The sequence below is a fragment of the Panthera onca genome, chromosome B4, assembly GCF_046562875.1.
Source record: "Panthera onca isolate mPanOnc1 chromosome B4, mPanOnc1 haplotype 2, whole genome shotgun sequence".
Lineage (NCBI taxonomy): Eukaryota > Metazoa > Chordata > Mammalia > Carnivora > Felidae > Panthera > Panthera onca.
This window is the reverse complement of record NC_138345.1, coordinates 44,335,109-44,347,449: the sequence shown is the minus strand read 5'-3', so window position 1 is coordinate 44,347,449 and position 12,341 is coordinate 44,335,109. Positions and strand designations below refer to the sequence as shown.

Below are 12,341 nucleotides of genomic sequence, written 5' to 3'. Positions count from 1 at the left end.
AGAACCATGAGATCATGACCTGAGCGAAAGTTGGTCGCTCGACCAACCGCTCAACTGACTGAGCCACCCAGGTGCCCAATGAAATAATTTCTAAAGGTGATACTTTGTACTTGGAGAGACAGGAATAATTCCAGACTTCACTGACTGCACAGTTCCTTGACTGAGGTCTGAAATTAAATTTATGTGAGTTTTAGTATATCTAAACAACTGCAGTTACCCTAACTGCCATTGAAATCGTAGATCTTTATAGACGTTTGTAACAACTGTGTTCTTCCATAAATGATCTGTCCTTTTATTTATCATTTTATGCTTTCATATCTTTGCCATTAAGTCACTTGTCACTTTCTGATGGTAAGTCCTCTTTTAAAAAATGCTTTGTTTCCTTTTGTTTTCACTATTGTTCCTGCTCTGGGCAATCTTAGTGTGTCATGTAACATTTTGCAACATATGAAATATTTCTTCTAAAATTTAACTATTCTCAGAACTCCCCAGATGTTCAAAGTAAAATATCACTTTGATAGCACTGCAGTCCTTTTTAGAAACACAATTTCAAACCACAAATAAAAGTCGTTTGCAACAGGAAATTCCTATATGTACTAAAAACAATATTCTCCAATCTTAGAGCACCTAATTTCTAACCAGTAATGGGTTTTAACATTGTCAAAATTGATACAACACTTTTTTCCTAATATAGTATTTTAATTACTCTGGTTATTCTAATAGTGTTGAAACATGTCTGTGGAATCTGACCTTACTTTAATGAGGACACTATTATTCATGAATTCCTTTCTTCTTCACTAATTTAGTGCTTTACATGTTTTCCAATCAGTATTATGCTATTATTGTAAATAAAAAACATTTATTCTATCATGAAACACTTATTTCAATCTCTGCACAAGTTAGTACCAGATTTTATATTGTTCAACTGCAAATGAGGAGTATTCCTCACCCTGCACCCCACACGGTGTCACTGGACTAGCAATGTCGTCAGCACATGACACACACTCTTGATCAAGACCTTCAGGGCAGTTTCATCCACATTGTAGCTGACACTACTCAGCTGCAGACATGAACAACCAAGGCGTGACTTATGCGGAACTCCATCATGCTAAGGGCTCACAAAGACAGCAAGTGCAACCTAAGGGCACGAAAAGTTCCATTTCAGTAACTGAGGAGGAGATAGCCTATGCAGAATTAAGTCTTCAAAATGCTTCTGGGACCCTTCAAGGGAATGGCAGGAACTCTCCCTGCAAAGGTAAAAAACACTTAATACAGACAAATATGTCTATTTCAGGATTTGAAGTTGGGGTGTAGGGGTGTAGGGAAAGAGTAGGAAGTGATCTCACATAGTTTTCATTTGTGAGGACCAGAGCTGGAGGTTGGAATATGGTATTGTAATTGAATGCATTGGTATATTCTGAGAGAAGATTCCAATGATAGTGATGGGTTTGAGGTGCAGGTTATTGTATGTGATTCCCAGTGCATTTTCGGTTTACTTGCTTGTTGTATATCTCGTAAATGATTATTTCCAGGCATCCTTTCTCAGTGTTTGCATTTCTCTTCCTATTACTCACCTTCATGTCCAGAGAAGCTCATTGCTGGTATCTTGGGAATCCTCTGCCTCGTCCTGATGTCCACTGTGGTAACAATAGCTGTTATCCCCTGTAAGTACGTGTTTGAATGACTAAAAGGGAATTTTCACCTTACTGATCATTAGTTCCTCGACATAGTGTGTAACACTTTGAATTTATTGTCTCATTTTAATGCATGTGTGCTCTAAATGTGGAATGATTATTTAGAGTTTATCTAAAGTAGAAATAACAGAATAAGTTTAGGCAGAATTAAACACATATTTGGATTTAATAACTCAAAGGCAAGTCATACAAGAGACTTTATGGTGAAATACACATTATTTCTTGAGATTGCTTAAACCAAATATTGTAAGAGATGGTGAGGTTTCGTTCTTTAAGCTTTTGAATTGGTTTCCCCCTCATGTTCATTACTTTATTCAATTTTTCTGGTAAAAGAGCACACCCAATTTTAAACTAGGAAACTCAAACTATTATGATTTATTTCATTGAATATTATGTTTTTTGAGAATTGCTTTAATGTTCTAGCTACTGAAGGATCAGAGCGGAACAAAACGTCCCTGGAAACGACAATCCAGAAAGGTACACCATCCCTTGCATACTTGTGTTATTAGTTTCGTGTCTATCTTAGCTCTATCTTCAAGTAGGCAAAGATCATAACAGATTCTTTTGGAAAAAGTGAATTCAAATATCGCTTAATGAACCTCTGGACTGAGGGGGAAATACTCATTCAAAACCACGGTACCTGCTGTTAACAATTGCCTCACATTTCCTCCTTCCATAACATGATAAAAGATAAATCATTCCATAAAGATGATTTTGTTCACTGACTCTCAGGACATGTAGATGTGGACATTTTTGTGGTTCCTTTTTGGGCACATAAATTAAGAGATGAAAGCCTAACTCTTCTCTGAGTGTGTGTGTGTTTTGTTTTAACTTTATCAGCTTGTGAGGGTATATGAATATGGTAGGTACACATACGTGTATCCATATACAGTATGTAAATTTTCATTTTGTAATATTCAAAGCTTTTTGGATAATATCTCGTATTATCTCTCTCCAGCATGTCTCTGTTGTCATTGTCTGAAAGAGTGGTTTACGTATTCCAACAATTGCTATTACATTAGCACTGAGAGAAAATCATGGAAGGAGAGTTTGACGTCCTGTACTTCTAAGAAATCTAACCTGCTCTACTATGATGATGAAGAGGACAAGGTAAGTTTTCAGATGTTTCCAGATTCTATTAAAAGCTTGTCATTAAATGGGGCTCCTGAGTGGCTCAGTGGATTAAGCCTCCGACTTCGGCTCAGGTCATGATCTCAAGGTTCCTGTGTTTGAGCCCCACATGGGGCTCTGGGCTGATAGCTCAGAGCCTGGAGTCTGCTTCAGGTTCTGTGTCTCCCTCTCTCTCTAATTCTCCCCTGCTCGTGCTCTCTCTCTGTGTCTCAAAAATAAATAAATGTTAAAAAAATTAAAAAGGAAAAGCTTGCAATTAATATTATGCTTGTAGAATTCATCCATAGTTTTATATGTATTTGTAGTTTATTTCTTTTAAAGTCTTTAATATTCCATGGTTTGACTCTATGACACATTATTTATATTTTTATACCTTGAATGTACATTTGATAATTTCCAGTTCTTGCTTTTCATAGGATCCTGTGCTTCTATAAATGCTCTTTTGTCTGAAATTAACTTTACTATTTCATTTTACAACACATCAAGGAAACTAGGCATATGATTGTGCACACTGATTACAATGTACTTAGAATCACACAATTCTAAATTACATCATGAGACTGAAGTTTAGAGCCTTTATGAGGCCTGCCCATTTTCCTTTTATGAAATATCTCTGCTTATTTTGGGGCTGTATATCAATGGAATCATTCAGGGTGCATTTTTATGTGTGTCTCCCTTCTCTCCCAGGTGCTACTTGTAATCCATCTATATTAACACACTTCTCTACAGTTTGTGAATATTTACTGCTCTCATATGAATATGACATTTTAAAAACCATTCTCAGAAATTTAGTTCCTTTTTTGTAAGTGGGTATTATGCATAATTATGTTAGGAAAAGTCTTTTCTATGTCTTCATATAGATATCATATCATATTGATAATCATTTATCGCACATAGCGACGTATTATATATTTATCTAAAATAAATGTATGGTTTTCATAATAAAATAATAATGTGTAAGTGTAACATAATCATATTCATGTATAATTATACTACACTTCTCTGTAAGCGTTAGCAGCAAATTACACAGTCATAGATATGTGTATATTTCACTATACTAAATTACCCCTACTTTTTTCTATTTTATTGTGTAAAATACATTGTACCAAATAGGCCTTTGATCCAAAACTCATCAGTCTCAGGAAAATTAATTAAAGGCTCTGATGGGTAGAAACAGTACCATTTTCCTGGGTTGTAAATCTCAAGGCTATTCTCTTTGGTGAGAATGAGAAGTGCTGGGTTGTGTCTCTTGCCCATTTCTCCAGGACGGTGTCTTCTTTTCACTTCTCAGACGTCTTTCTCGTATTTTAGACCTGAGCTCTTTTTTGAGCTTTTAAGATGTAAATACCTGCATCTGCATTTTTACTCTCATATTGGAGTCTTTTAAAGATCAGAATTTTAATGTTACCATGGTCCTACTTAACGTTTTGTATGTTACAATGAGTATTATGGACCTATTTCAGAAGTTAGCCAAAGTTCATGAATAGAATTTCCTGTATTATTTTCCTGTATTTACCTTTTTCTTTATTTCTTTATATTTTAACTTTCCATTATGATTTATGATCCAATTAGAATTTATTTTTTGTGATGCTTTATGTCTGAGGCTGTGAGATAAGAGTGAAAGTTGTATATCTCTACATCATTACCTCATTGACGGAGCATCATTTATAGCAAAGTAGGTCTTTTCTTCATCAGTAACTTTATATACATAAAGGTATATATATATGTACACATGTGCTCTAATCTCCTTGATATAAGTAATATAGATATTATATATCTTTATATAGATGATTGTATATTCATAGATCACAGTCTACACAGTCTACCACAGCCCACAGCAGTTCGAGTAAAATGTAGAGACTTACTTGCCTTTATGGTCCATTACCATGTCCCATTTATACTGTAAGTGTCCTAAATATTTCTCTGCTTACATGGAGAATCACATGCATGTTATAACTTTGCTTCAACTGACATTTTTGCTTCAAATATCAAACAATTTCAAAAATGCAGGAGGTGAAGGAAAGTCCATTATACCTGGTAAGAATTTTATTCTTACGTTTGTGCTCTCTTTCTTCCTTATGATCCAAAATGCCTTCTTTTACCATGTATTCTCTCTAGCAGTTCTTCCAGAGTGGGTCTGGTGGTCATACATTTTCTTAGTGTTCCTTGATCAGAGAATGTCTTGATTTCTCTTGCATGCCTGTTGAATCTTTTCGTGGGTAGTCCATGGTTTTTTTATTAGAATCACCCAGTTAGTGTCTAAAACTTTTCTGTTTATCTAGCATGCCTTTTTTTTTCTCTTATTTTGACCAGAGAGAAAAAATATTTTGGAGACTTGGGTGTGTACCTGTTGATGTCTGTGGTTTGCTAGGCTCTCTGACACCAGTCTACGTGAGGTAGAGGGAAATTACAGGGAGCTCACCACCATTCCATTCCTCGGGTCTCCAGGGCTGCGATCTGTCAGCTTTCTCGTTACCTTTCTGAATCTTATGTCATCTTATGTATAATGCTCAGGGATTGTAGCTGTATTGGTGGGAGGACTAGGGAAAAGGCTATCCACTTTATCTTTCCAGAACAGAAAGTCTGGTGTGGGGTGGCTTTCATTTGAATGCTCCTAAGATTAATAGTGTTGGTCCTATTTTTCTGTACTCACTTGGCATCTATACATGGTGTTTGGTGTCATATCTATTGAAATATTTTCTAATAGTTTTACTTTTTTTCATTGTATTTTGAACATTCTTTATGTACACTTGCGGCAAGTCTTTTATTAGACGTATGGTTTGTAAGTGTTTCTTCACAAGTTTATGACTGTCTTTTCTCTTCCAAGATCAGATATTATCTGGATGAACTACACTTCATCAATTTCTTCTTCTATGAATCGTGTTTTTGGTACTCTATCAAATCTCTGGCCAACTGTAGGTCATGCGTTTTTTAGAAAATATTTGAACGTTTTTATGTGTGATCAATTTTGAGCACTTTAATGTAGTATAAAGCATATAATCATTAATCATATTTGATAGTCCATTGTTTGCAGAACATTTGTTGGAAAGACTGTACTTTCTCCACTGAATGACTTTGCATTTTTGTGCAATTGTGCATTTCATATTGTGTGGGTACAAATGTTGCACTTTCTCACCTGTTTAATTAATGTCCTTATGTATTTTTTTAATGTTTATTATTTTTGAGACAGAGAGAGACAGAGCATGAATGGGGGAGGAAAGAGAGAGAGGGAGACACAGAATCGGAAGCAGGCTCCAGGCTCTGAGCTGTCAGCACAGAGCCCGACGCGGGGCTTGAACCCACAGACCGTGAGATCATTACCTGAGCCGAAGTCGGATGCTTAACCGACTGAGCCACCCAGGCGCCCCAGTCCTTATGTATTTTTATGTCTGTTTTGTACTTGAAACATAATCTTTTTTTATTATAAATGGTTATTAATTTATTTGGAGAGAGTGAGAATGCCAGCAGAGGGAGGGGCAGAGAGAGAGAGAGAGAGAGAGAGAGAGAGAGAGAGAGAGAGGCAGAGAATCCCAAGCAGGGTCCATGGTGTCAGCACAGAGCCTGACCTGGAGCTCCATCTCAGGAACCATGAGCAGTAATCAAGAGTCAGAAGCACAAATGACTGATCTACCCAGGTGCCCACAAAGTTGTCCTTTTTTAAACTGTGAATTTATTCAAGTTCATTTTCGGAGTTATGCTACCTATTCAGGATCGTTGCATGGATGTTTCCTATTCATTTCTATCTTTCTAAAGGTTTCATTCAATGTTTATTATTTATTTATTTATTTTGTGTGAGAGAGAAAGTGCATGGGAGAGGGACAGAGAGAGAGAGACACACACACACACACAGAGAGAGAGAGAGAGAGAGAGAGAGAGGGAGATAGAAAAACTACCAAGCAGGTTCCTCTCTGTCAGTGCAGAACCCAATGCGGAGCTCAAACTCACAAACCCTGACATCATGACCTGAGCCCAAATCACGAGTTGGACAGTCAACCAAAGGAACCTCCCAGTCAACCTTTTATAAAGGTTTTTTTAAAATGAAAATAAATATTAGTTTTATCATTTACCTTCTGTTTCACGGAAATCACATCAATTGATCTTCTTTGCTAATGTGATAAATGTGATAATGTGAGAATGTGATAAATCCCTCAGTGGGTGGTTCACTTGCTACAACTGATAAACCTGTACTGACACCTCTTTATCACCCAAAGTCCATTGTTTACTCTCAGGTTTACTCGTGATATTGTGCATTTTAAAAGTTTGCAAAAATATATAAGGACACGTATGGAGTTATACAGAATAGTTTCCCGTCCTTCGAAATGCTCTGTGCTCCACTTATCCATTCTTCCTTCCCCCTAAACTCTGTCAACCACTGATCTATTTACTGTCTCCATAATTTTGTTTTTTTCCAGATGGTCATATAGTGGGAATCATACAGTCTCACATCTTACATTGCATTTCGCTAGATCATGCATCTTAACCAACATAAGCAAACATGTTAGGAGTGTTAACTATCACATTGTTGCCCAAAAGATATCTAGAAATTTCACCTTGTAAAACGGGAACTCAAGGCACTGAACAATAATTCCCCTTCTCCTCTTTCCCCTCAACCCTGGGCAATCACTATTCTACTTGCTCTGTCTATCACTTTTACTACTTTGGATACTTCATATAAGTGGAATCATAGAGTTTTATTTTTATTTCATATGTATGACTGGCTTATTTCATTTAGCATAACGTCCTGGAGCTTCATCCATATTGTAGCAGGTGATAGGATTTCCTTCCTTTTTACAGCTGAACAATATTACAGTGTTATGTGTATATTACGCTTTCTTTTCTATTCATCCATCAGTGGACATTTGTGCTGCTTCTATCACGTGGCTTTTATGAATATTGCTGCAGTGAGCATGGATATATATATATATATATATATATATATATAATCTTTGAGATCTTGCTTTCAATTCTTTTAGATAGTTTCCTACATGTGGGATTCCTGATTCATGATGTGGTAATTGTATCTTTAATTCTTGAGGAAACTCCATACATGTCTTCATAACGGCTGACTGATTTACATTCCCAACAACCATGTGTGGGTCTCCTCCTTTTCGACCTCCTCACTGACACATTTTTAAGAAATGTTTATTTACTTATTTTGAGAGAGAGAGAGATAGAGAGAGAGAGAGCAAGCAGGGGAGGTGTCGAAGGAGGGAGAGAGAGAGCATCTGAAACCAGATCTACGCCATCAACACAAAACCCGATGTGGGGCTAAACCCACAAACTGTGACATCATGACCTGAACCAAAACCAAGATTCAGATGTTAACCAACTGAGCCACCCAGGCGCCCGGACACATTTCTGTGTGTGTGTGTGTGTGTGTGTGTGTGTGTGTGTGTGTGTGTTGTATCCATCATAATGAGTATAAGGTGATAACTCATAGCGAATTTGATTTGCATTTCTCTGCTCATTAGCGATATTGAGCATCTTTTCATATGATTTTTCACTATTTGTATATATTCCTTGCAAGTTTGTGTATTTCATTACTTTGCCCACTTTTTCGTTGTGATTTTTGGTGTTTGCTGTAGTCGTTACTGACTTGTAGATTCCTTGTATATTTTAATATGATTCCCTTGTTTTAGATATGATTTGCAAGTGTTTTTCTCCACTCTGTATTTTCATTGCTGATCATGCCTTTTAATGCTAAGGAATGTTTCAGGTTGATATTGCCCAGTTGTCTACAATGGACCTTTCCTTTGTGTTCTGTGGTTTTGGTGGCCTAGCCAAGAAATCATTCCCAATTACAATGCTGTTTATTATCCCCCCCTTTTTTCTCTTTGAGGAACTTTATAGTTTTACATCTTCCATTTATGTGTTTAGTTCATTTCAAGTTAATTTTAGTATACGGTGTAAATGTAAACATCCAACTTCATTCTTCTGCATGTGGGAAGACAGTTTCCAAACACCCTTCAGAAAAGATCCATTGTTTCCCTATTGAATTGTTCTGGCATCCTTATCAAACCTGATTAGACCGATTATATGTGGGTTTGTGTCTGGATATTTTTAAGGGATTGTTTCCATGGGGGATTTAGGGTCTGTGTCTTTCTGTCCCTTCATCTTGCTGCTTGTGTCCTGTTCCAGTCGGAACTAGTGTGCAGGGAAGGGATACGGATTCTGTCCTAGATAATGTGGCGTAAGGCTAATGGAGGTGAAGACATGTCACCCATCCCTGATTTCACACTGACGTAAGTCACTTCACAATCCACTCTCTTCCCTCAAGAGTTTGTATTTCTTTGTCTGTATTTGCCAGTGTTCTTTGGTCATTTCATTATGATGTCATGAGACGTGGATTTGTACGTGCTCATTCTGTTAGCAGTTTGTTAAGTCTCTGGTGTCTATAAATATTTTAAATGATATTAGTAAGCTGTTTATTCGTCATGCCTTAAGATTGTTGTCCTGTTTTTTTTTTCTGCCTCTGTTGTTCCTCTCATATTCTACTTAGACCTACGCTGGTTTTCCTGACACTGTTTTGAAAGTCTCTGAATTCTGTAAATTCTTCTCTTTTTTCCGTCTCATCTTAAGGTATAAATAAATTTTTTTACACCTCCAAATTCATCAGTTCTTTTCTACCGCATCCCAAATTTTCTGCAGAGAAAATTTAGTGAATTTTCCATTTCAGGTATGTATTTGTTCACTCAGATCCTCTGTGGTTTCTTCATATACTTTTATTTCTCTATTGATTTTTCCTAGTTGCTAAATTACTGACATCACATGTTCATGTATTTATTTCAACTAAGTTTTCTGTAGAGTTTACATATCTTTATAAATAGGACTTTTCAATGCTTTTTCTAATATGTGCAACAATGACCCCATTAGAAGTTTCTATTGACCTATGCTTTCCCTTCATTGGAAGACATTTTCCAATTTCTCTTCACATTTCTTAACTTTTTATGTAGACATTTTTAAAAGTATAGTGTAGTAAATATGCATTGTTTCATTTTTCCTAGATTTAGTATATTGTTTTGTTGTAAAAACTTTATGTCAGCATCTTCTCCACTAAAGTCTGTTTGCTGATAGTTTTCTTCAACTTTTCCATGTTCTTACTGCTTTCTTTTATGACCTTGTGACTTTGAAGCCTTGATGTTAATTACTAGTTTTTTTGTTTTTGTTTTGTTTTTAAAAAAAGATGTGTTCAAACACTGCAGGTCAGTACAGCTTCCACGTTCTGCAGTGTGACCTCAGTGCCTGTGTGTGAATGCAGGAGGGGACTGTTCAGACCTTTACTCTCAGTTCCCAAGTCTCCTTGTGCTCTTACTTTCTCCTGGGTTCCTCTTGGTCTCCTCTCCATGTGTGTCTATTTTTTCCATAAGCTAAGAGTGTTGGAGAGCTAATGTCAACACTTCCGTTATATTCTCACATCCAGTGTCTTTCCATTATATTTATGGGGGTCACAGTGCTTGACACAAACACAACAACCTCTGACCAGGACAAGTATGGGTTTTCTTCATCATTTCCAAGTGAAATCAGCACATGGAGCTGAAATTCAATGGGTACCCGTCCCCATCCCCAGCGCTGATCAGGTCTCCCCCTGTGGCGCCAGCACCCTTGCTCTTTGCAGTTTCTCCTAGTTGTAACAGCTTCAGTCTTCTTATCACTGAGCCAGGGGTGGGCAGGTGGGGAGACACGGGAGCATCCTAGGCCAGAAGATGACAAATGTGATTCTGACTTGAATCTCCACTGTACATATTTCATAACTTACTAAGTCCATTTTCTAAACTCTGAAATTGTTTTCACGGTCAGTTTGTCCTCTTCACTTAATCCTACTAAGATAATTTTATAGTTTCGTGTCCAGGGCATAACATTATATTATAATTTGAAAGTTTCTATAAAGGAAGAAAGGATGAACTTTTGTTTGTTATTACAGACTTCAAATGAGTATAAGAGCGTGTATTTGACTTCCGGTAAAATTTGTTTTCTCATAGTTTTTATTGAATTTACTCTCTGCTACAACATGGATTAGAGGCTCCAATAGAAGCCATCATAGTTCATCTGTGCAGCCAAAAGCCTTAACGTTTTCTTCCAAAGTGTAAGTCCCTTGAAAACTTTTGATGTTATGCTTCACAAGAATTGTTCTTAGAAACAAAAACAACAATGTGTGAACAATCGGATAAACACAGTAGTTGAAGGTTTTCCAGAGAAAAATGGTATGGGAAATCTTGAGATGGAGATATATAAGTATGAGTCAAAATGGATGGTTCATTCCTCAAAATACTGTGGTACATAGTAAGAGATATAAGTAATCTTATGGTAAGATTAATGAGATATAATGCTCTGTATTTCAGGTTGTCAGTATCTTCAGAGATTGACAAGAATTGTCCATATATCGATTTTCGTCTAAAAAAAATTTATTTTTCACCGTGCTCAGTAATAAGACCATATGTGTGTAAGCACCAGGCATTTTAGTTACCTCATTTCGGTATAATGCTATTTAACCATTGATAAGGAATCCATCACTCATTACTTCAACAACCATACAATTGTTTTCGTTGCACATTTTGAAGATAATATTTTTTAGCGTAATTTTAGATTCACAACAAAACTTAAAGGAAGTTCCAGAGAACCCTCTATTGCCCCTGTCTGCACACGTGCATGGCCCCTTCCATTATCACCCTCACTCCCTAGAATGTTTCATTTGTTATCAAGGATGAATCTGCATCAATGCATATATATCACCCAAAGTCCAAAGTGTAACTGAGGCTTCATTCTTTGTGTTATAGAACTGTTTTTCAAATTTAATTATATTAATGTAAAAAATATATACTCAGGTATATATTATTTATTTCCTAAGCTTTTGTTATTTAGTAAAATTAATTATATATATGTATATATATACATATATATACAAATCATAACATTACTGTAAAAATTCTCAACAAAATGAATAATTCCATTTGTATTTCCAAGTTAATTAATTTGTCCTAGCCCTTAAAGGACCTCAAAAAAGGAATGAACCACCCAGGGTGACAAGGTTATCAGCCATAAATGAGTCAGGAGACAGAAACAAGGGACACTTGAAGTAAACAATTATCTACTTACAAGGGAAAGCTTACAAAGAGGAAAGGATACTGGTTAAAGAAAATTACAAAGAATATCCTAGAATTAAAGGACAGATCACTGAAGCCAGGCCTACTCTCTGAAGATGGGATTCAGATGTAATTGAAGATGTGGCTACACAAAGCTTCATGGCTGACAGGTGCACTGAAATGGCCTGGGACAGAGCACCTCCACACTCCATGGGCTGAACTTGGTGAGGAAGGATCTCAGGCTGTGACTGGCACACAGGAACACCTCCCTGTCAGAGCATCGGGAGACAAGACCAGAAGACAGGAAACTGACAGATTGCCTACAAGAACTTGCTGGAGGACGAATACACGTGACTTCCTGCAAGACTGCCACTGGCAACCAAGCCATGGAGGCCAAAGGAGAAAAAACACCATGAAGCCAGGAAGAAGAGCCCTT

The 12,341-nt window shown here is 36.7% G+C and overlaps 1 protein-coding gene across 1 annotated transcript; it reads left to right on the top strand.

Moving 5' to 3' along the window:
- Window positions 1–1,068: 1,068 nt before the first annotated feature.
- Window positions 1,069–11,343, top strand: LOC145715595 (NKG2-A/NKG2-B type II integral membrane protein-like). Its single transcript, XM_081796026.1, has 6 exons — window positions 1,069–1,255; window positions 1,587–1,664; window positions 2,118–2,171; window positions 2,653–2,804; window positions 10,805–10,908; window positions 11,165–11,343. The coding sequence occupies exons 1-6, from the start codon at window positions 1,069–1,071 to the stop codon at window positions 11,283–11,285; spliced, it is 696 nt and encodes a 231-aa protein (XP_081652152.1). The 3' UTR covers window positions 11,286–11,343.
- Window positions 11,344–12,341: the final 998 nt, after the last annotated feature.

Bases quoted from the DNA above. Each gene is read 5' to 3' on its own strand.
- LOC145715595 (XM_081796026.1), top strand. From the start codon at position 1,069: ATGAACAACCAAGGCGTGACTTATGCGGAACTCCATCATGCTAAGGGC. The intron at 1,256-1,586 runs GTAAAAAACACT...CTTCATGTCCAG, and splicing joins CAGGAACTCTCCCTGCAAAG to AGAAGCTCATTGCTGGTATC. The intron at 1,665-2,117 runs GTAAGTACGTGT...TTAATGTTCTAG, and splicing joins AACAATAGCTGTTATCCCCT to CTACTGAAGGATCAGAGCGG.